This window comes from Centroberyx affinis, unplaced genomic scaffold, assembly GCF_046629955.1.
Source record: "Centroberyx affinis isolate AG114_WGS23_722 - 3 ecotype Tasmania unplaced genomic scaffold, CSIRO-AGI_Caff_v1 ptg001231l_1, whole genome shotgun sequence".
Taxonomy (NCBI): domain Eukaryota; kingdom Metazoa; phylum Chordata; class Actinopteri; order Beryciformes; family Berycidae; genus Centroberyx; species Centroberyx affinis.
Genome location: NW_027279744.1, coordinates 131,115 through 154,404, shown reverse-complemented (window position 1 = coordinate 154,404; position 23,290 = coordinate 131,115). Strand labels below are relative to the sequence as shown.

Sequence of the window (23,290 nt, the reverse complement as noted above, 5' to 3'; positions counted from 1 at the left end):
CATTAAAACGATAGATCAGTGTCAAAAAAAGAGAAGATAATAACAGCAAGTACCTCATAAAACAGAAAGCTGACAACAAATCACTGTCCAGGAACAGCTTCCTAGTCCTGCTACTTAAGCAGGAAGAGGCAGTGGGGGGGTTGGAGGGGAATAACAAAGCCTATGCATAAAACTTTCATTAATGGCCCAAACATTCATTAGCTTCAGCATCAGAGGGCACTCTACGCAGCACTGGAATCATAAATGGCAGCAGACTCTCTCTGGCAATTATCTGTATAATCCAATTTGCATTTTAAATTATTTGGAAATAAAATGTCCAATTCATGGCAATTCAGTACAACACATTACTGCAATTTGAGCAAGTTATTGCCATTACCACGTTAGCAGCTGTTGCTCTGTTTGTGTTTCCTGTAGCCTACAATGTGTAATATCAAAATCATCCTATAATGTTCAACAATCAACAACTGGCAACACGTTTCCACTGCTCTTTGGTGAAGGGTGGAACAGTCTATTAGTCTTTGCACAAAAATACTGGAATCGTTTGACTATGTTCAAGTACAGCATGTCTGTGCTGGAGCTGCAGGCCAGCCTGTGACAATATAGGTTCACACTGACAGACACTAGCCCACAATAGCCTACAGCATCAATAGTTTCCCAAGTCATTTTGTTTGCAAGCACTTATAGCACTCACACTGACCATATGACCTTTGTCATAGGCTGCTGGTTTTGGGCGAGATGAATTTTCAGTAAGAAAAAGAATCAAGAAAGAGCAAAAAAGGAGGAGAAACAATGAAGGAGAAAGAGCGGTAACCTCAAAGACCTCACTGTCTCGAGAATGACTGATTATTTACTGCTTGGTCAACATCAGGAAACAGCCTGTGCGTGCACGTGTGGGTGTGTGTGTGTGTGTGTGTGTGTGTGTGTGTGTGTGTGTGTGTGTAAGCACACACGCTGATGACAAGGCAAGATTAATTATCGCTCACTAATCTTCGTCCCACTAGACGAAAGCACAAGACAAATGATTACTAACTGCTTTTATTTCCTTCCACATTTAACCTGCAGGACCTTGAGGACGTTCAGGATACCATGGGACTTAACAGAATAACGATCTTGTACCAGAAGCTCAACAGCAAAAGAGACTAGAGCCCTATTGAAGTTGTACATAGAATCAAACTTTGGTAATGCTTTTTTTGGTCGTGTTTTTTTCTCCCCAAACAGAAAAGGGAAACACTGGGCTATTAGAAAACTGACCGCTCTTTTCAACCCCTACAACTGTTGAGAGGCATTGGCTACAGCAGAGCTAGAGGCATTGCATCAGAGATGCAATATACAGCTGCCCTTAATATTGAAAAGGAAAAGTGAAATTGAATGCTTACCTGAATTTCATACAAATGAGCAATGTGGAACTGAACTGTGGAGAAGAGGAGAGGAAAAAAATTAGGGGGAAAAACGTTACTGTTGTAAAGGTCTGATCAGGGATATCATATTGTCACCCTATGTAACTCAGTGGGTACAGATTGGAGACTGTATGGAACATGGCCACAGATGGGAGGGGAGGAGGATAGTTTCCCCAGAGTGTGTATGTGTGTCTATGTGTGTAATCTGAAATCACAGTGTGTATGTGCACTGTGCAGGCAAGCACTTCCAGCTCTCCCTCCTTGTGCCGTCTCCTAGGCAACCCCAGTCTTGGGCAGAGTCAGCGGGGAAATGGCAGCAGAGAGGAAAAATTGCTCTGTAGAAATATCCAGCTATTTCCCTGTGCCCTTTCAATATGCACTACCTACCACTGACAAGCTGGTAAATCAAATCTAATAATACATTAGACACCAGTGTATGGCTAGCTTCCCCGTGGCCTGTGGTAATTTTAGTAATACGACTTACTTTCAGCTTTGGACAAAGTGCAGAGGTTGGAGTCGATCAAAGCCAGCTGAAAATGCTGCAGAGATTAAGAGAAAGAGACATTTCATTATGAAGGTAAATATATCTAATGAAAGGTCTGCATTTTTATATTGCTAATATGAAGATTGCCAGGTTTTAAAAAAAAAAATCACTACATTCCAAACTGGAATGATAGATCTCAGAACATAAAGTACTAAGTGCAACAAGTCCTGATGTTCATAAGCAAACCACAGAGAAATTAATGTTCTCTACTGCAATCTGCTTTACTGAGAGCCTCTACAGATCCTCAGCAAGCCATAAGTGACCCTACTAGCTGTAACATGAGAGGACACTGATGACTGGAGGGGTTGGACTGTAGACAACCCATGATCTGTAGTCTACTCTTTTTCCTTCATCCTTTCTTCCTCCTCTCCAACCTGAGGGCAAAACCTTGAGTATGAGACACTGACATCCAGTAGATGTAATGGTGTCTCATCAGCTGTCTAGAACAAAGTTGCTGGATAAGGCAGATGTCTGTAGAGGCTCAGCCTGGCTGCTGAGGCATGGTGAGCGACTACCCAATATCCACATCCAGGGTCACTGGACAGATTAACCCAGAAGTACATCACAGGGCTACAGAGGCAGCTCTCCAGGGGTTTCTGCCACGCTCTCCCTATGGTTCCCATACACCACCATTACTCCCCTTGTAACGGGTGATAAATGTGGGAGGCCATGCTTATTCTGATCTTGCGTGACATAAACTCATGTGTACACTCGGGCTTTAGGGTAACAGAGATGCCGCAGAGCCAATTCAGACGAAAAGCAACTGAGCCGACACTGTGATGAATATTATATTACAGCTAGGTGTCTGATCCTGTAATTCTGTAGAGGGAACTCAGGCACCCATAGGTGGCCTCAAGGTGACAGGTTCCATTGCAGTTCCTTAGCTGCACGCTGACACAATGCAGTCACACGGCTTCATGTGTTTTAAAAAAGGTGCCACCGGTGCCTTGTATCTGGGTCAGTAAAAACACACAGTGTAACTCCTGAGCACGGGAGCCTCTTGTATCCAGAACCAGCTGACGAGAATCTCACACACAGTCAAAGGACAGACTGTACTGCTGCTGTTGCCATACTCCACTGGCCAATTGCAGTGGATTTCCTCACCTTCCATTTTACAACCAGCATTGTTACATTAAAGGCTAATATCAGTACCTGCCATCTAGGCCGCTGCAAAAGGCACCTGTACCCACAACCACACACACTCACAAAGGAGGAGCCCCTAGTCTTGCAGCAGCAACAACACAGCCGGTCAATGTCAGACAGATAAAAATCAAGAACAGTCCAGCTGGCTTTCTTTGCATGCTTCAGTCAGGGCCAGCGGAGCTTCATATGCTTGCACATGCGCACACACACATGCACGCACGCGCACGCACTTGAGGGAATCTACCCAGAATAAGCTCATTTAAAAAAACAAAAAACAGGCATGGCAACCATGAGCCACAAAACATCAGATATACTCACCACAGGCAGATGCCTTCACATTAAAAGATGTATTCACACATACACACACACTTACGTTACCTATATCGTTGGCACATCACACTCCTCCTGGAACCCCACTGCATCTTCCAGTAGATCTCTCCCTCTGTCTCTTCTATCCTTCCCTTCCCTCTCTCTTTCACACTTGCTCTACTACCAGGCAGATAATGCAGCAGGATTGTCAGCTTGGCATTCCACCTCCCTCCCCGTGTCTCGCCTTCCTCGTTCTCTCTCCCCGTCTCTGCTATCTTTCTTTTTCTCTCTCTCTCTCTCTCTCTCTCTCCCTCCCCCTCTCCTATCCTGGTGTCACTGATTACTATTCAGCAGACGGCTGCAGTGGAGAGTGCAGAGAGATGACACACAATACCTCAAAGCAGGAACAGGCAGGCGCACACCACCTCTCCCTGTCTCCCCCTCCCTCTATCTCACCTCCTTTCTCAGCTCAAAGCTGTTCTCTATGGCTACACGGCAGCCGACTCATCACCTGACTAATATACCCTGCACACACTCTCTCTCGCTTTCTCATTTCCTCTCCTCTCACTGCCTAAATTAGCAGCCACTGAGGGAAGAAGAGGAGTGCGAGTGTGTGCGTATGCACGGTGGGGAGATAGCATAAGAATCAGAGTTATGTCCAATTATATGCCAAACTGCAGTGTAATTTATTGAACAGCCTGGCTTGCGAATTAGTCTACAATTTATTCACAGAGACTGCAGCCATCTCCCTGTCACTTGGTACCTCTCTTTCTCTTCCTTTATCCAATTTACTCCTAGGAAAGGAGGATGAAAGAAGAGGAAGGGGCATGGAAACACTGTGCATCCTTTCTGAAACCTGTCTGTCCATTCCCATCCTCCCCTGCACCCATCGTCTGCAGCAGTCTGACCTTTCTAACACTTCCCTCCGTTTTCCCCGTTTCCTTTTCCTTTCTCTCACCTCTCTCTCCTGCCTTTACACAATGTCTCCTCCTCTAACCTTACGCACCGCTCATTACACCCCACCCCTCTCTGTAGATAACTGGGGCAGTGGTGTGTGTATGTGTGTGCGTTGGTGCTGGCAGCGAGCCAGGACTCAGTGGGAGGGGTGTGTCCAAGACAGAGTGAGGACGTGCAGCACGTGCAGCCTGCTTAGCTCAGTGCTGTACCAACACACACCCACACCAGCAATATAGAATCTCCTAGATACTCCATATTTTTGCATTTAAAATTTATTACCATACTCAAATAGATTAGATGCAAATGCATAGTTAAGGCCAGACTCCACTGACCACACACTCCTCTCTACAAACCTATATTCAAATCTCCCAACAGACAGTGCAAGAATTATTTAATTCTCCACACAGCCTAGGGGCATTGCTGTAAAACAATGCCCCGCATGGCTCACCAATAGGCTGAAGCGTTAAAATGGATTACAACAACAAACTCCTGCAACAAAAACATGGCAGTGAGTCCACTTCACCTCCCCATTGAGAGCCAGTCAGACACATGGCAGCTCTGCTGCAGCCCCAGAGGTGTGTCTGGAGCAGGACAAAGCCCAGGATCAGATAGCAGTCTGTCCCTAAAGGGAACCAGGACTCTCAGACAACAATGAATCCATAGGCTCCAGTCAGAGAGCTCTCTGTTACAGTCTGGACATCTATGGCTTACAGGTGTCAATAGACAGTAGACTGGGCTTAGACACAAGCAGACAGGACAGATGATCCAGCAGCCTTTGTTCATATGAGGACTACAGAGGTCAAGTCTATTCAGGCAGGAAATGGGCTTCTATGACTACACATCAGGTGCACAATGCAGAAAGGCATGAATGGAAAATGATTCTGCCATGTTAACGTCTTTATCGTCCACTGGGATGGACAGGCGGATAGAGGGATGAAAGAGGAAGAGAAGAATATGTCCTCAGCTCATCCTGTGTTGGCAGGTCAACTTGAGATTTTCAAATACAACTAGGGCTGCAGGGTTATGTCTAAAATTATTACTATGTTACTGCACTTCTTGCATCTTACATCAACATCTTACATCAACATGAAGAATGCTGAAATGCTAGTATTTTACGATTATTAAATGTGGAAACTGAAATTATGATATATGGTGATACACAATTAATTGTGCCATCTCTAACAGGCAACTGTGTTGCCAGCTTACTCACTGGACAGGGACAAACTGCATCATGCCATATAGTGTATATGGAGTAGCACAGTGGCTGGATGTACCTTTAAGCTCGACTCGTAGTCCGTGTTGACTTTGAACATGAGGCCCAGTCTCAGATGAATCTCTTTAGCCCGGGAGAAACTGGCGTCAATGTACAGCACCTCCTGGAAAGCCTTGATCGCCCTGGAGCAAGACAGAGGGAGACACAGAAATAGAGCATGTTAAACACAGTTAGAATACAACATTGATATTGAACTCTAAATAAATATTTATCATAGTTCTGGAAACAATCCATCTTGTTATTCTGATGTCATCCAGGGAATGCCGGTGTATTCAACCAACTCCACCAGAGTTGCAGACTTTTAGTCAGCTGGAAACTGATATTTTCACATGAGCGCGCACGCACACGCACACGCACACGCACACGCACACGCACACGCACACGCACATGCACACACACACACACACTTACCCTTTCCTCTTAGTGATATACAAACTGTGCTAGTGGTAGATTTAACTGGATAAAGTTGTAGTGCACACCGACTTGGCAGATATGCAATTGTGCACTCCAGCAAAAACACTGATAACTGCTGAAATGTGTCCATTCTTCATGCGGCCAACAACAAAACGACTGATATTTGTAACAGTGATTTGGCTTGAGGTCTCAGTTGTCGGTTTCAGAGTGTGCAATAGAGACTGAAAGCGTGAGTCTCACACCAGATGCATGTGAGCTAACAGACCTGCTTGTCTGACTTTTAGCCGGTACTTTGTTTCGAGGAAATGTTTGGAGCTAGAAACACTGGGCCATTTCAAATGGATTTGTAGTTTATCGCTGAATCAAACCAATGGAGGGAGAGATGTGGGACGGTGGAGAGGTAAAGAGGGTAGGGTTGTCACAATACTAGAATTTCTAACTTCGATACAATAGCCAGGAAAATAACGATATGCGATACCATTTTCGATACCATGGGGGGAAAAAATGATTGTTTTCATGTTAAAATATAATTTTAACATGAAAACAATATTTTAAAGTTGTCTGAGATCAAACAACACATTTTTGATTGACATGTGTCGCTCGCCGTCATGATTTGCTCTTTTTTATTAAGGGGAGTGAGCTTATACTGCACAAGCATGTGAAACATCATATTGCCTCCTGGCCTCTGCAGCATAGACTGTAAGCAACTAAGCAAAAAACACACACACAGAGACCCAAACTAGTCCCTTAATATCCGATAACGCAGGGGGAAATCCCGGTGCAAACGAGACAGATGGACGGACAGACAGACAGACGCACGCTTCTCCATAACGTAGACCCGATAAAACTCATTCAAAACTTTTCACTTACACAGCAGATTACCCTGCTCTAGTCATCAGCCTATCAGAACACTTTTAGCTTGTTGAAGCAACAAATACCCACCAATGATAGGGAAAAATCAGCAGGGCTAGAGTTAGTGGATTATTATTGACAGAATGATTTTAATCGGACATTTCAACGTCCGGTCGAGCCTTCTGACCGGGCCCGGGCAATGCATCTGAAAACCGGACAGTCCGGTCGAAAACCGGGCATCTGGCAAACCTACTTGATAACGTTAGCTAGCTCTGTAGCTTACGTTTGGTTTGCTAGCTAAACTAAAACAGATGATGTGCAGGGTGCGTTAACGTTTATGATAAGTGTTTAATGCTTCAGTGATGTTGAAACGGGAGCTTTCGCTAACCTCTCAAAATTCTTTATATAGACTGGCGTGTCGGTCCTTAAGGTGCTTCGCCAAGTTTGACGTGTTGCCCCCCCTTCGTCGGCACCACTCTGTAGCATTGTTTGCTGACTGAGGCAACAACCAGCTGACTGCTACTAGTGAGAGGAGGGGCTGTGGGCAGCGGTGCTGTGTGTGTGTGTGTGTGTGTGTGTGTGTGTGTGTGTGGGGGGCTAGTGGAGGCAGAGAAATAATATGTTTGATTTTTCATTAAGAGAAAGCACTGCTGGTATTGATACTGTTACAAATGAGTATTGTATCAGTTTCAAATTTTTAGTATCGATACTTATCGAAGTATCAATACTTTTGACAACCCTAAAAGAGAGAGTGGGAGAAAGAAACTGAAAATGGTAAAGTGCAAGCAAAGTGCAAGCATTGCTGTCACCTTGGCAACAAACATCCTCCTCCCCTTTGAATATTAAGAAACAGACAATAGAGATAAGAGCAAATTATAACATCAAAAACAAATGAACCCACTCACTGTGCAGTTACGACAACAATGGCAATCACATGTCAGCATGAAGCCCCTTCCCTGCATGAGACAGTAGAGCACTGAGCTCACTGCTGACTCTCCCCCCCCCCCCCCCCCCCCCCCCCCCACACACACACACACACACACACACACACAGGATGTGCTACTCCGAGGCAAAGCGCTCTGAACTCATTGGCCCCATTTTACCCCTCCTCCTCCTCACTTATCTGGTCCCTCCCTCTCTCCCTCCCTTCCCTGTGCGCTCTGTGTTCATTCCCTCCCTCCCTGGCAGGATCCAGTGTGAATACTTGGAGAGTGCAGCTCATCTAATGTGGACTAGATAGGCTGTGACAGAGAGCGTAAGGCAGGCTCTAGCCAGCAGATAAACGAAGGAATATTCTCTCCTGTAGAAAAGGGCAGCTGAGGGCACCAGACAACGCCAAAGCATTCTTCTGAATAAGTAGGTCAAATAACACACATTCAGCTCTATTACATGGGCTCTATTTGCTGTATCAGTTAAGACATTATGGCCCCAAATTGGCACCGAATGACCCAAAACAGTAAAATCTGCATGATATTTGTAGCCTAGTATTTTCTTGTGGTGAAGCTATCAAAACTCACTCACGACCATAAGACATACAGCAGGTTATTTGAGACGGTAGTCCTAGCTAGTACCAACGGGCTGGACACTTGGTCCGTGTCTCTCCGTAGCCACAGCTAGACCTGGTGAGTGCCACTCTGGCACTGTGAAGTAATATTCACCATCTGACAGCTCAGCATTCCTCTGGGCCTGGGGCTCAGGGTGACGTAATGTGCCCTAGAGAAACCCATATGACCCGCTTCCCTCCCCTCCCCCACGAACACATTCCCCTGGCCTGGGAGATGGGGAGATGTAAACTTGGCAGGGCAACAACACTGGAGGCCTTCAAGGCCACGGATGGGGAGGCAGAGGGGGAGCAGAGACCAAGGGGGGATACAGGCAGAAATGTGGGGAGGAGAAGGGGAGGCAGGGAGCAGAGGCCACAGGGAGCCAGCGGGAGAGCGGGCGGAGGAGCAAGTGGAGGCGGGGTGGCCTGGTTCAGAACCAGTGCAGCGTGTACACCAGATGAATGCGGGCTCATTGCACTAGCCATGGTAAAAGGACCAAGCAGCTAAACTGAGGAATGAAAAGGCCCTTCAGTGTCCCTGCACAACTTTTTACTATAATGGATCCACAAACCTGAAAAGTACAGATTGTGTACAATCTCAAGGTGTGTTTGGTTTTCAAGCTACAGCTAGCTAAAAAATATTTCCAAGCACATTGTAAAAGTGCAAATATCAGCCCTAATCCATGTCAGACAGGGTTCTGAATGATGACCAAAAACACCTCCCCTTTGGTAGATAAGTATTTCCAATTGTATATCGCCAAAAATACAAAGGAGGATTTTCCTCTGATGTTGACATGATAAAGGATTTCTTTCTAAACACCAGAAGAGGATTGCTAGAGTTGTGAGAATACTCACAGTCAATGTGTGAAGATTCAGAGTTAAGGTTAAATTTTCACATTAATCAAACTTCGATTTATTGAAACATTCATGATTGTAGGAAATTATTTTAAAACAGGATGAAGTTTGATTGATTGTGAGGAGTGAACAGTCTGACGCCTGACTGACCTGAATTCTACTCTTGATGCGCACAGCATCGTGGGAATAACCATGCGTAACAGTGCAGGACTGATGAACCATTTTGAGATTATCATGTCTATGTCGCTTGGTGCTAAAAAGCTACCAATACTAGACAGTCGTGCTCGGTCAGCAGCAGCTATGCCCTACTCCCTATGGGTTAGGCAGATGGGGCTCACTGCACATGATTTAGTCCCAAGATGGCTTCTAGTCTGATTAAAAGCACACATTCAACAGCACAATCCTCTAGAGAAACTAAGCCAAGGTAGGTAATGGGCCTACCTTCTCAGTCCTGCCTGGGCCTCTGCTGAGGGGGGCTGTTCTGGCCTAGACGAGAAGACAGAGCACCTAACGCAGTCAATATCAACCAATGCCACAGACACCTTGCACTACTACATCATAAAAATGTGATACTTAAATTCATCCTTGTGGGGAAATTCTCTTTTTGCTTTACCCCCGACACAGGGAGGTCAAAGCGCAGGGTCAGCTACAGACAGGGGGTGGGGATTCAGTGTCTTGCTCAAGGGCACTTCAGATGGGTAGATGTTTGCAGCACAGGGGCATCAACACGGGTTCTCCAGCTGGAGGGCAGTCTCCCTACTCACTGCACCACACTGCTGCCCGAACATGGCTATCTTAAAGTATTATCAGAAAGAAGTAACACACACACACAACCGCGTTCTCTATCTGGTGCTGGGAATCACATGTAACCTCAAATGTGTCGATCCTGTGGGACACACTCCTTTCCACATCTGTTATTGACCTTGTACTTACGGGTGATTGTATATAAGCATTATGGCACTTTTGGTTGTACTTGTCTAGCGAAAGGTCGGGTGACCAAAATATTGACAAATAAATCAATGCAGTGTGTGTGTGTGTGAATCTGTTATTTTCTCCCTATATCTTAAAGAATTATTCAGAAGTCACTATCAACACAGGTGAAGTCTAGGTCACAGAGTCCACAGCTGACCCCCAACATCTAGACTTCTAAATTTTATCAGGTTAGGATCCAACTCTTACAAAAGGCGCCACTCTTTTGGAGATTGTCCACTACTGTAAAACTGCTCAGCAAAGAGTTATAGTAGCTGTAGTTTCAACATGGCGAGCCAGCATATCCATCTACGGACTGCAGAGTACATTCTAAAACAAGGCATAAGGACTTACGTTTGGGATAGCAACAAGGCCTGGTGCCTGGACTTGGGACAAACCGCAAGGGCCACGCAAAGGCTGGAGTGGTGGAAAAGCCCGAGCGGGGGCTGAAAGCCTTCACTAAGGCCACCACGAACCCTTCATTCCACAGAGGACAGTTCAAACCGGGACATGACCGCCCTGACCCCGATGCTGTTTGTGGGGTTGTGTGTGTGAGTGTGTGTTTGTTTTTATTGCGTGTGTGTGTGTGTGTGTGTGTGTGTGTGTGTGTGTGTGTGTGTGTGTGTGTGTGTGTGTGTGTGCGCGTGCATGCAATTGCAAACAGGCCCTCCCAATGCCAATAGCGAGAAAACTTCAGCAAGTGCAATAGCTACCACAGGATCAGAACCCCTGGAGACACGACGGCTACAGTCGCACTGACACACAAGCCTTGTCTTCCCTGGTCCTCCCTCCCAAAACAGTCCACTGTCTTTTCATATTAGAACATCTGAGAACTTAGGCTAAACTCTCAATAGCACGGATTGAGAGGTAAATAAAAAAATTCAAAAAAACGTAAGCTCTGTATTGACAGACTGGTATTCCCCATGAACCAACACGCTTATTACAATACACACACGTAAACCAAGAAAAAAATATAACATTTAACATGATGATGTAGCTGCAAAATAACCAAACAGATAATGGAGTAAAATGACAGACCGAATTAAATACAAATCATTGTGAAATTGGCTGTCAACATGCAACAGTGCAATAAAAATAAAAGTACTTACCACTGAAATGCATTGTAATGGAAGTAAACCATGCCAAGGCCATATAAAAAGGCAGCATTCTGAAAGAAAAAAAACAAAAACAGTATTGGACATTTGTTATGAACAGCAACGTTTTTTGTTTGTTTTTTGTAATGGTTGTTGTTTAGACGTAGAGAAGTCAAGAGGCAAAATTCCTAAAAACATGAAGTCATTGTTGCAAAGTCTTAGCCAAGGGCAGAGATCTCCATTGCTGTATAAAATAGCCAGGCATTAGACTTTCCATGGGTTTAACATTTTTTTTAACACAAGAACAGTTGCAACCTTGATTATCTCAAAGAATTGTATTTTTGAATGACAGTACAAACAAAGGGTTTCATTCCAAAACGCTAATTATCCAGTCATCCATCCATATCCATTCTCCAATACCTTTGACAGTATTCCATAGAGAGTTGCATGAAACATTGTCGTTGTATATCTACATGGGCATTTGGTGCCCTTACCCGGGGGCACTTGAGTAGTTTTGAGGAATTGCACCACAAACCTTTCAGTTAGGTGGCCTTTCTAACCATGCAGCCAAGCTTCTGACTGTGTATGTACAATATATGTATGCTGAGGCTAGGCATATCTGTGGGTTAGAAATAGGAGCAGTCTATTAGGTTATGTAGCGTTATAGTCTCACTCCTGAGATTACATATCCAGGGGATCAAAGGTAGGATAGATAAATGGGTATGCATAGGCACAAAAATACCAGAACTCTTACATTATGCTCTGTACAAGAACAACAAATGGTCGACAGGAGTAGGATAAGTGATCTGATTTTGTTTGGATAGTCAAAGTTTCACTTCAAAATATCTAGTAATCATCTGAGTCAAAACTCAGTCAATCTGAGTCAAAACAGAAAACCGCTAACATGTTTCAACCGCTGAACCTCCTACTACTGCCACTCTCACGCACACACTTGTTCTGTTGCACTGTGGTCCTGAAGGAACGACATTTCATTTGTCTATATACTGTACACTGTATATGGCTGAATGACAATAAATCTACTTGACTCATATTCACATGCATACACACACTAAAAATCATCAAAAGCAACACATTTCAATGTACATTCACTAAACCGCTTATGCTACACAGACAGTGATATAAAGGTTGAGAGAATGAATAGACTACAGACCCAACACTAGGAGTTACGCTGTAGGATAGGGGCATTCCTGGGTGTGTATGACAGGCTTACAGGAGAAATCTTCTTTAGATCAAAGCCTAGAAAGTGCTGAGAGCAGCCACCTCATCATTTAGCGATGACAGTGCCGACAAGGGCACAGAGAGAGGAGGAGGTCTACAGGGCAGACTGGCAGAGTCATTGTTCCACTATGCCCAGACTACACACACACACACACACACACACACACACACAATAAAAACAGAAAGGAAAAGAGCAGAAACGGGAAGAAAGGCACACACGGCCACTCAGCATGACTGGCTTGGGGAAGACAGAAATGTATGGAGAGATATGAAAGAAATTAAGAGTAGAGGAAAAGAAAGAGAGGAGAACAAATGAAGAGTGAAACCAAAGAACTGTGGTTAACACCAGAGGTCATTCAAAAAGGTAGAGAAACTAGGTTTGATGAACACTATGGTGGGAAATGAATGCAAAACAAGACGGTGCTTCATGATGCACCCGTCAGTTCATCCTACATGTAAAGAAAATGGCCCTCATTTAAGCCTGGGTCAAACTACAAGACTGTTCAAATCTTGCCCGACTAGGGCAGTTCAGACTAAATGCTTGCCATCTGGTCGGAAAGCTGTTCACACTACGCAACGGCAAAAAGATGAGCGTCACACATGAAGACACATGATGTAATACAATTACAAAATAAATACTGAATTATTCCTTTAAACAACACATTATTTACTCCTTTACACAATGCGGCTGTGGTTCTTTTGAATGTGTTCATCATACTGCTGCTACAAATAAGGTAATGCAATACTGAACGGTTCATGGCCCCACAAAAACTGAAGTGCAATTGAGCATCTTTACAAACATGCATGTAAATCAGCCTGTATTTCATTGTAGAGCACTTCCAAACATGGAAGTACAACTGAGCTCTCGAGAGTGTGGCCTTCACACTGGGTTTAGCACAAGAGATGGATGGGAACGTTTCATAAATCAAATGCATTTCCTCATGATCAAGAGCAGTTTTAATATGCGGTGGTTTGTAGCAAGGATATGACGAATGGGGCCCAGTGAGGGAACACGACAAACCAAGATAAGAAGTGAATGTAAGCCACACATGCAGAAGCTCCATACCACTACAATGCCTAAGTTGGGTACAGGCTACCAAACCCAAAACCTCACAGCTGCCCAGGCGAGGCCAAGCGCACACTAGTATAACTAACAACCACATGAATTCCCTTACCACAAAAACATCCCTTCCCTAGCCAGATTCCCCAGCTAGAGTCCAGCCTATTCAGTCAACTACTCCAGTTCTGCCCTGGTAACCCTGCCCTGGTCAATAAAAGCCCTGCCTTGGGGCTCAAAACCCAGGCTTGTTACATCGCGACCGCAGCCAAGTCAACTCTGCCCCGCTCTATTATCCAGCCCAGAGGAGGACTTCACACTCTCACTTCACTGTGGAAGTCTGTATTCCCGGGGAGCCCAAAGCTGTCAGGCCCGGTCACTATCAAACTCCAGGCACCTCTCCTTAATGGGCCTTCCACAACAAGGCAACACCATACCGAACCAGCCCATCCACCCACACTGGGACCAAGGAGAGGACAGGCTAGACAGCATCACATTACGGCTGGTTGGACGGTTTAACTGCAGGCCATGAGCAGGAGCTGTAGACAATATAAACTGTGGCAATTGCTCCACAAATAATAGTGAACCATTATTTACAATATAAAATCACATCCTCATCAGAATCCTGTTCTGATGAGGATCCTGTGACTGAAGTTCCTGGCCCATGAACCAGTATCAGCCACCATAAGCACTGCAGCATCCTTGGATGCTATATCACACACACAGCTAATAGTCAGTCAGGAAATCTTGCCCAAAATTGCTGTTGCTGCTGGAAACGTAAAATACATCACTTCCAGGATTTTTCTCAGGAAAGACCTAACAGGCCTGTTAGGTCTTTCACCATATGAAACTGTAACAGATTATTACTTTCAATCTGAAACATCTTCAGCTCTCTCACTCAAACCATGTGAATGTGCTTCACATCAAAAGGCTGGAAGATATATTTATGGTGTACACAGGAAAGCACAATTGTGTCTAATCATATAGAGATTTTAGTTTCTGCAATTAATAATCTTAAATTTTGATGGCATGTAAGCATTTAAAGTAATTCAATTCAAAAGACCTGCAGTAATACCAAAATCAAACACTCTATTAACATTCCTCCACTATTCACAATGAGCACTGCAACCGATCATTGGTCTTGAGTGTGCAGCACACAACATCTTCATCTGTATTTACATCCGACTTCAGCATGCACGGGCACAGCAGAAGCAGCAGAACTGTCAATGTAGCTGGGGGTAGCCTAGTACAAGTGTGCTAGTTCTTGAACTTAATGAACTGAATGATACGCTGGCATTTCATCCGTCCATTCGGGGTAGCAGAGTGGTCTAGTGGTTAGTAAAGGTCCCCTAACTGGAGGGGCCTGGTTTGACCCCACTGTGAGGCCACACCTGCCAAAGCTTCCAGGAATGCCACAACCTGGCCGACCCTGCACCCCAACTGGAGGGCGAAAAGACAATTCCCCTTTTGAGATGAGTGAAGTATTAAATTCATACACTGGGTAGACTAATCTAAGGCGGCTGTGGCTCAGGAGGTAGAGCGGGTCATCCACTAATCAGAAGGTCGGTGGTTCGATCCCCCCCAATCCTCCAGTCTGCATGTCGAAGTGTCCTTGGGCAAGATACTGAACCCCAAATTGCTCCCGATGGTTGAGCCAGCACCCTGCGTGGTAGCTTGCCGCCATCGGTGTATGAATGTGTGTGTGAATGGGTGAATGTAGGCATGTTGTGAAGCGCTTTGGATAAAATCGCTATATAAATTCTTGAGGTCTATTCAATGACCTCAAGAATCATCTGAATGATTGCATCAAGACCAAGGTTGCTGTAGCATCCAATCCTCATCCTCTCTCTGCCACACACATGTATAATGAGAACATTGCACAGTGAGTCTACCTGTCTGTGTTGCTGAATTCATTGTGAGCTATGATTGTGATAATAAAAAAACAGCTGAATGTATCGGACGGAGGGCATTGCTTACGCTGCCTAAATGAAATCTTTTTCATGTGTTCCCAGTAGGGAGAGGTGAGTAAGCACCTCAGTCACCAAGCGCATACCAACATGCAGTAACTGTGTTTGGATAAAAAGTAGGATTTATTTATACATTTATGCCATCAATATCATGCAGCCATAAGAACAATCTGTTGAACATAGTGCTATATTGAAAAACCCAGGCCCCTACCTTTACGGGACCTTTACTAACCACTAGACCACTCTGCTACCCCGAATGGACGGATGAAATGCCAGCATGTCATTCAGTTCATTACGTTCAAGAACTAGCGTACTTGTACTAGGCTACCCCCAGATAAATTGACAGTTCTGCTGCTTCTGGTATACCCGGGCAACACTGAAATGCTTATGATAATTCTATGTCATGAAAATGGTCTGGATGGATATTGAATACCAGCACAAAATATTGGCTACTGGCGATTTCAGTCTAAAAATATTCATATCAAAAACAAATATAAGGAACAATAGTAAAGATCATTGTTTTAGCCATAATCTGCAACTCCAACTGTAATGCATAATGAAAAACGATAAAGTGATAGATGTCCTAGTTAATCCACAACACAGTCATGGATTTACTGAAAAGTTCAGTAGTCATTTAATGTTCACCAGGTCTGATTATTGAATTTAAAAAAGGGTTGGTTAGGGTTGGGTTAGAAAATGCTACAAGTAGGATCTCAAAGGATCTGCATGCACCCTGAGACAGACAGACACACACACACACGGGCCAAAGTAATATACATTTACATCTAGTGTAGTCATCAAATAAATACAATACTTGAAATTTGGATAGCTGAAAAGCAATGTACTTAAATCTACTCCAATCTACTCTGAAGCACATACAATGTTGTTTATTATACACGTTTATGTGCATTGTTGTGTAAACTCACCTTCCAGTAGTCCGACTGTAAACTGTAGTACCTCTGGTATGCAGATAATGCTGAGAAAATAGACAGATGAATAAAAGAACATGATACAGAAAGAGAGAAGGAAACAGGAGGAGAAGATGATGACCATTAGTGACAATGTTAGGTGCTATAAATATTCAAATAAGCTAACCTCAACAGTTCCCAGTAGGGTTATTCCCAAGTGTCTTGGGGAAAGCATTACCTGCTTTCTAGATGATCATAAAATATGTAATGAGGAGAGAATAATTATTTGTCTGCAGGTTCTACCAATGTTAACAAAAACAGACAGGGTAGAGAAACCAAAACGACAATAGAGCACATCAAATGAGAGAGAGGGAGAGACAGAGAGAGTGACAGACAGAACAAGAGAGAGACAGGCAGTAAGAGACAGGTAGCAAGAGACAGGTAGCAAGACTCACCTTTTGGATAGTCCTCCAGTAGGAGGTTGAAGTGGCCCAGCTGACAGAACATCTCTGGGTCCACTTTTCCCTCTGCTTTCAGGATGAGAGCATCGTAGCAGCTAACAGCCTAGAGGAAAGACGGCAGAGTTAGAGGGAAGTTACGCACCTGCAACAAAGAATACCGGTTTCATTGAAGGGTGGAAATTATGACTGTAACACAAAACATTATGGGGTTTGTTGGAGTGGCAACTGACCCTACAGTACAAACCCTTTCAAAAAGATGTCAAAACAGTTCCCCATATCAAGCAAATTAAGATGTCAGAATTTGACCTTAGAGGTGTTGGTGAAAGTTAGTCTCATTTTATAGATTGGCATCTCTCCCTAATGAAATTGCTGACATTTTTATTTTTTACCTTCAGATAGAATAAATATTTTAGATGAATAGCTTGTTGTTATCAGTAGCTCCAACTAATTTGTGGGACTATGGAATGATAAAGCTATCTTATTCCAAAAAGACTATCTTCAGGCCGATAAACAAAGCTGAGCTGCTTGAAGTAACCATGCAGGATGTTAGCGATTGGAAGTGCCATGTAAGGCAGAACTTCCGATCTAAACAAACCCAATTTGTCAGCTGAAAGTGAGCATGCACACTGATTTGAAAAAGTGGAGCTTTCATAGGCCGGAACTACGTTTCATTCACAAATATCACTATTTTATGCTCACATCTTCCATCCATAAATCTCCTCCATGGGTTACTTTACTACACATCTCTTTAGTCTGGATTTGATTTCATACATGACGAGCAATATCATGAATGGGATTGAATGGCGTCTACAAGGTAAGGAACACCAGTCTAATTTTAGCTTATTGTGTGATAATGGCATGAAAAACATTCATAGCAATTTCGTACGGGATAGGGGCCAATCTGGAGAATGAGTCTAACTTTCACTAACAACAAAGGAATCCTTTAATGTTAGGCCTAAAGCTGTAGTAAAGGTTTATAGGAGGATATGCTCAGACACAGTTGACTCATGTCCTATCAGTGGACTGTGTTTTCCCAGCCTTCCAGGGCTGTTTGCATGGGGCCAGATCAACGCCAAACATGGGCCTCCCGTCAGTAAGTATTTAAATAACGGCTACACAAATTATTCTGATAGCACATTCTGCAGGCGTTACAGACTTATTCATCCAAAAATGAAAATTTTGTCATTATCTACTCACCCACACATCAGTTGAGACATCGTTGAAGTTTACATGTCGACATAACGCATAGCGAGTTAGCGAGTGCAGTGTAGAGCCAGCCTTCTCCAAAAGAACTAAAGTGGCCGGGTCCTGGTACAAAATTACTCCAAACAGCTCAGGCAGCACAATCCACTGTGCGTCCAGAAGTCCAATTTTTACCTCATTATCTCCTAGATTTTCCACATTGTTATGCACCACGCCAACAGTCACAACAGCAGCAAGCAGATGCTGCCTTCAAATGCTGTCGGAAATATTGTAATTAGGGGGGTAGAGTGCGCTTGAACGACCCAATTAAGTGTTAAATACAAATGGGAAAGTTGAATTTTACATGTTACCCAAGATGCTATATTCTCACCCTTCTCTTCTCTTGACATGTTATTACACTGGGCCAACGCACGACCAACAAGACACAAGAAAACCACTGCCACTGCAGCACAAAGTTGCTCTGTTCTAAAACAAAAGAAGCTACTTTTGTTGCAGGGTACATTTTATTATTTCTGACTAATAAGTACTTGGGATGAGTTGTATTTACGACTTTAAAACTAGTAGGTAGGTGCTTATGAGGAACACATGAATTCAGCAAGACTCTTCCATCCGATCGCTGTAGGACGACCAGAGCCTTGTGAGTAGAGAAAAAGTAGTTGATAATGAGGTAAATATTGGACTTTTGGACCCATAGTGCAACCGTTTGGCTTCAGAACACTTGTATTGTGCTGCACAAGCTCTCTGGAATACTTTTATGGTCATCTTTTGCTCTTTTTGTAACTCTCAAGAACCAGGACCAGGCCACTTCAGTTGTTTTGTGGAAGGCTGACACGAAGCTAAGCCAGCTAACTCGCTATTATGTTATATTGACATGCAAACTTCAACTATATTTTGAGTGAGCTGAGCGTGAGTAGATAATGACAAACATTTTTACTTGTGGATGAACTCCTTTAAGATGGATGAGTGTACTTAATAGGTAGAATGAACGATATGAAAGGGAAATTTAAGCAGGTCTGGAAGCATTACCTCCTGTACATTAAGGGCTTACTATTTTAAAGGGTTATGAGAAAATTAGAGGCTAGATATCATTACGGTTGGAACTGTACGATGTATTAATATAGGTGCTGTCTTTAAGTGTTCTAAATGACTGTCCTTCCGTTACTCCTGTGTTTTTTGTTTTGTTTCATTTTTGAATGTCTGATTGTACAATGTTTGCAATGTCATATTTACAAGTCACGCGTGTGTGTGTGTGTAATGTTTGAAGAAAAATTAATAAATACTTAAATGACAAAAAAAAAAGATGGATGAGTGTGTGTGTGTGATCATGTTGGAACAATGTTGGACTAAAATGCCATAATGGCAAAACCATAGAGTAACATGTACTTCTGAAAGCAGAGCACACCAGCACCCTACTGTGGTTCTAGCCTGAGAACCTGAGAACACGAAAACACAGAGTCAGTACCAAGGAGGGCGATTTTGTCTTGACTGGAGCATCACCTTCAATGTTTGCTAATCTTGTTAAGCTTTGTCATCACTCACGATGATTGGACTGGACACCAACTGCAACTGTTTGAAATCAAATTATTCACCAATAAATTGCTCATGAAGCTTAAAACCTGGAGCACATGCCATACCCATTCTGGTGCGGCGCAGTATGTTTGACATTATGTTTTCTGCACAGTTCATGCTGCTGAAGTACCCAAACATATTCATCCATGTGCACCTACTTTCGGAGGGTACCAGCAGGAATGTCATCATTGTGTTTGATAAGTGCAAAGTGATGCACACAGCTGCTCAGTATTACAAAAGACCAGAGGATGCTGATACTGTAGTGTGCCTAGAGTAAGCCCAGTACAAGTACAGTACAATACTTTTGCAATGGCAACACTACTACAGAAAAATCCTCCAAGACGTCGCAGTTAGGGGGGGATCTTGTATGATAGGCTTATGAATATCATCCCTCTACTTAAAAAGCAATAATGTGCGTTCCATAGTGTTCTCTGAATCCTCCTGAGCCGTGCGGTGTTTCATTGTGCAGGTATTGCATGGTGAGTTCAAAAAACATATTTTATACTAAAGAACAACAGATTTGCATTGTCCTCATGCATAATAAGCCATGGGATTTTGGGCAAGCAAAGCACAAGTGACAAAATAGACCTCAAGACTCTCTGTGAAAAGGGGATCTATGTCTGGTGCTTACAATAGAAGGTATAATGAAAAAAAAAAAAAAGAAAAAAAAAAACCAGTTACTTTGCCATCTAATTTTGGAGTATATTCAGTATTGCACTCACATAACATTTTCTGTATCAGTGGGTTCATTGTCTGTCATATAGCAAATAAAAAAGCTTGCATGATTAAACACATTTTGGAGGTGATGGCACCATGCCAAGTGGCTCCTCTCCCCATTCTAATTTTATGAATTTGTTCCACAGAGGTTAGCGTAGGCACTCAGCAGGGCATCCTGCAGACACAGTGTGATTCAGCAACAAAATTATACACAGCAACACGCTCTCCCTTCAATTATGAATAATCTATATAGTCAGTAGCCTACTGAAATTAATAAATGATTTCTTGTTAGGCTATTACATCTGCTTGTACAGTGCCTGATATTAAACGATTACCCCACTTCCCCCACAGTTAAACATGGTAGAGTCCAGAGAGAGGATGTAAAGGGAACTTATATTCAATTTACATGTATTCTACTTCAAGCAAACCAAATTGTTTAATGTTATATTGGCCTTAGATGACGAGTAGCTGTCACAGAGAAGGATCACACGACAAAATCGCTCTAGTTTAATGTTAAAAAAAAAAGGTAGGCCTGCCTGCAGACAGAGTATGAAGGACAACAACAAGAAATCACCAAAAGGACACCAACTGGCTATAACAGAGCAGGGTTAGGCCTAGCCTGAAAGTACGCCCTAACAAAACAATGAAATAGGCTAACCCTACAACAAGACAGCGACAAGCCACATGTTGATGACACGGATCAAGCATAGGCAGAGTAACGTTACAGTGTTACATGGACTGGGTGAACATGGTTGCTTCTGTGTGCACACACTACTGTACCGTTCAGTCAGAGTGTATCGGGCTTCTACTTTAATTGGTCGTGTTTGTTAAAAACACTCAGCATTACAGCTTCATCGTGATATCTTCCTTTGCGCAAGCTGATTAGCCTAGCTATGGCTGCTAGCTAGCTAGCAAACGTTTGCTAGGTATTTTTCCTCCCCACCCCGCCATCTTGGGCCGAGCTAAGCAGCCATTATTTTGCAACCTAAAAGTAACAACGTCCATTTGTTTGTCCATCGACAATATCATATGTTTGGCGTCACTGGTATGATATATAACGTTACGAGTGAAAAAATTGAGAAAACCGCCGGATAGTTAGCCGCCACATGCTACCAAAGTGGGCTGACGCACAGCCCAAACTCTGGCCATCGTTATTGTCGCTGAGAGGATGGGACAGATGGGTTGGTGGGATACAAACACTTTGACAATTTAATGTGTCTCCTATGTCAACGAAATATATATTCGGTCTTATCCGGAACCTATCGTCTTACTTTTGCAAGCTACTTATAGCAAGATAGTACCTTTATAAACCTCTTTACCGAAGAGTCTTAACAATTTACAATGGCTGCGTGATTATTCAGCAAATGTAGCAAGCAGAGTAACACACTGTAACATGTTTGCATCACCCATACCGGTCTCTAATCATGAAACGTGATGTTGATTATTGTATCTACACTGGCAAAACACGTTTGCACCCGCCGATACATTGTTATCACGTAACATGTTGCCTATTCTTTCAGCACCCGATGGCACCATCGAATTTAGCAGGGTGGAGATTCATATCGGTTTGCAATTTTACTATTGGATATATCTGCTAGTTTGGCCTGCCTAAAATTACGGATGAAGATTATAGAGAGATTGGCATTATTTGATTCTGTTCGTGGCAGCGTAAATGTTGCTTGGTAAAATGCAACAATATGCACTGATCACGTCCATAATTAAACGCTGGTTTTACAGTCACAGCAATCTGACTGATTCAGCATGAAAGTTGGGGAAATGGGTGTTTGTGTAAGTCGTGGCCAACCATATAGCTAGAGTGGCGTTGAGAGGTCTGTACCACTTATTTCAGGTGGGATATGCACAAATCAGAGGAGATAACGGAGAGAGGCGACTCTGATCCTATTCTGTGGCATACCTTTAACAGCAAGGCCTTCGTTCTGGCGCCATCTTCATGAAGCCTCTGAAATCCAAACAGTGAACTGCAAGTAGAGGACAGACAACACAGGCGGTTCCGTATTACTTGGGGGCATTCATATATTATTTTTTTTAAACTGCGCGAAGAAAAACACAAATGCTTAAAAAAGAAGCAGAGAAGACTGTTCACATTATAGACCGCCTAACCTGTCAATTCCGGCCAAGCTGTCCCTCTCTTGCGCTGTTAGCTTTGGAAAGTCCTCTTCGATTTCATTCGCTTTTCCCGACGCCATTTTCTTTTCCTCATCACCAGCAGCGCCGAGACTCCGAGTAGCAGCAGAGGCAGCGGCGGTGAGCGACACTCCGCACGATTTCATGGAAAGGAAACGGGAAAACCAACGGGGCTGAGCAACTCCGCCGAAATGCAATAACAACGAAAGTGCAGCACCTTATCCAGGACTAGAACGGGGCGTAGCGTAATTGTTGCCAAATCCTCAAGGAAATGATCCCTTCAAGTTATCTTCCACACACCTCATTGTACATCAAAACACAGCGTGTATTCCAGTGCCAAATTATGCATGAAGTTGATGTAATGTTGGGTTTTACGACAGAGTGTTATTTGATAATATCGCAAACTTCCCCAACCATCAGCTCAAAGTTGTTGTAATTGTGTCACATAGGCAAACGCACGCCGCCACCGTTGGCACGCCCTCCGTTCACCCTGACCAATCATTGTCCAGTCTTTGCAGTCACGTGACTTGCCTGCTTTGGGGTGTCACTAACACGCGCACGAGCATGCGCACGCACACACCAAGGAGGATATCAAGACCCGCCTCAAGTCCTTCCATTGGTTCCTCACGCCGTATTATGATTACGTAACTACGATTTGAAGTAGCCTATTGGTC

At 43.6% G+C, this 23,290-nt stretch overlaps 1 protein-coding gene across 1 annotated transcript in view; it reads right to left on the bottom strand.

The window, feature by feature from the left end:
• kdm6a (lysine (K)-specific demethylase 6A) overlaps positions 1-23,020 on the bottom strand; it is a 39,224-nt gene extending 16,204 nt beyond the window's left edge. The window contains exons 1-8 of the mRNA XM_071524759.1: positions 22,593-23,020; positions 22,387-22,450; positions 16,977-17,085; positions 16,540-16,589; positions 11,366-11,424; positions 5,625-5,745; positions 1,882-1,936; positions 1,377-1,411 (exon numbers count right to left, since the gene is read on the bottom strand). Of these exons, the coding sequence (XP_071380860.1) occupies positions 1,377-1,411; positions 1,882-1,936; positions 5,625-5,745; positions 11,366-11,424; positions 16,540-16,589; positions 16,977-17,085; positions 22,387-22,450; positions 22,593-22,762 (663 nt within the window). The 5' untranslated portion in view covers positions 22,763-23,020. The remainder of the gene's footprint in view (positions 1-1,376; positions 1,412-1,881; positions 1,937-5,624; positions 5,746-11,365; positions 11,425-16,539; positions 16,590-16,976; positions 17,086-22,386; positions 22,451-22,592) is intronic.
• Between the last annotated feature and the right edge of the window lie 270 nt (positions 23,021-23,290).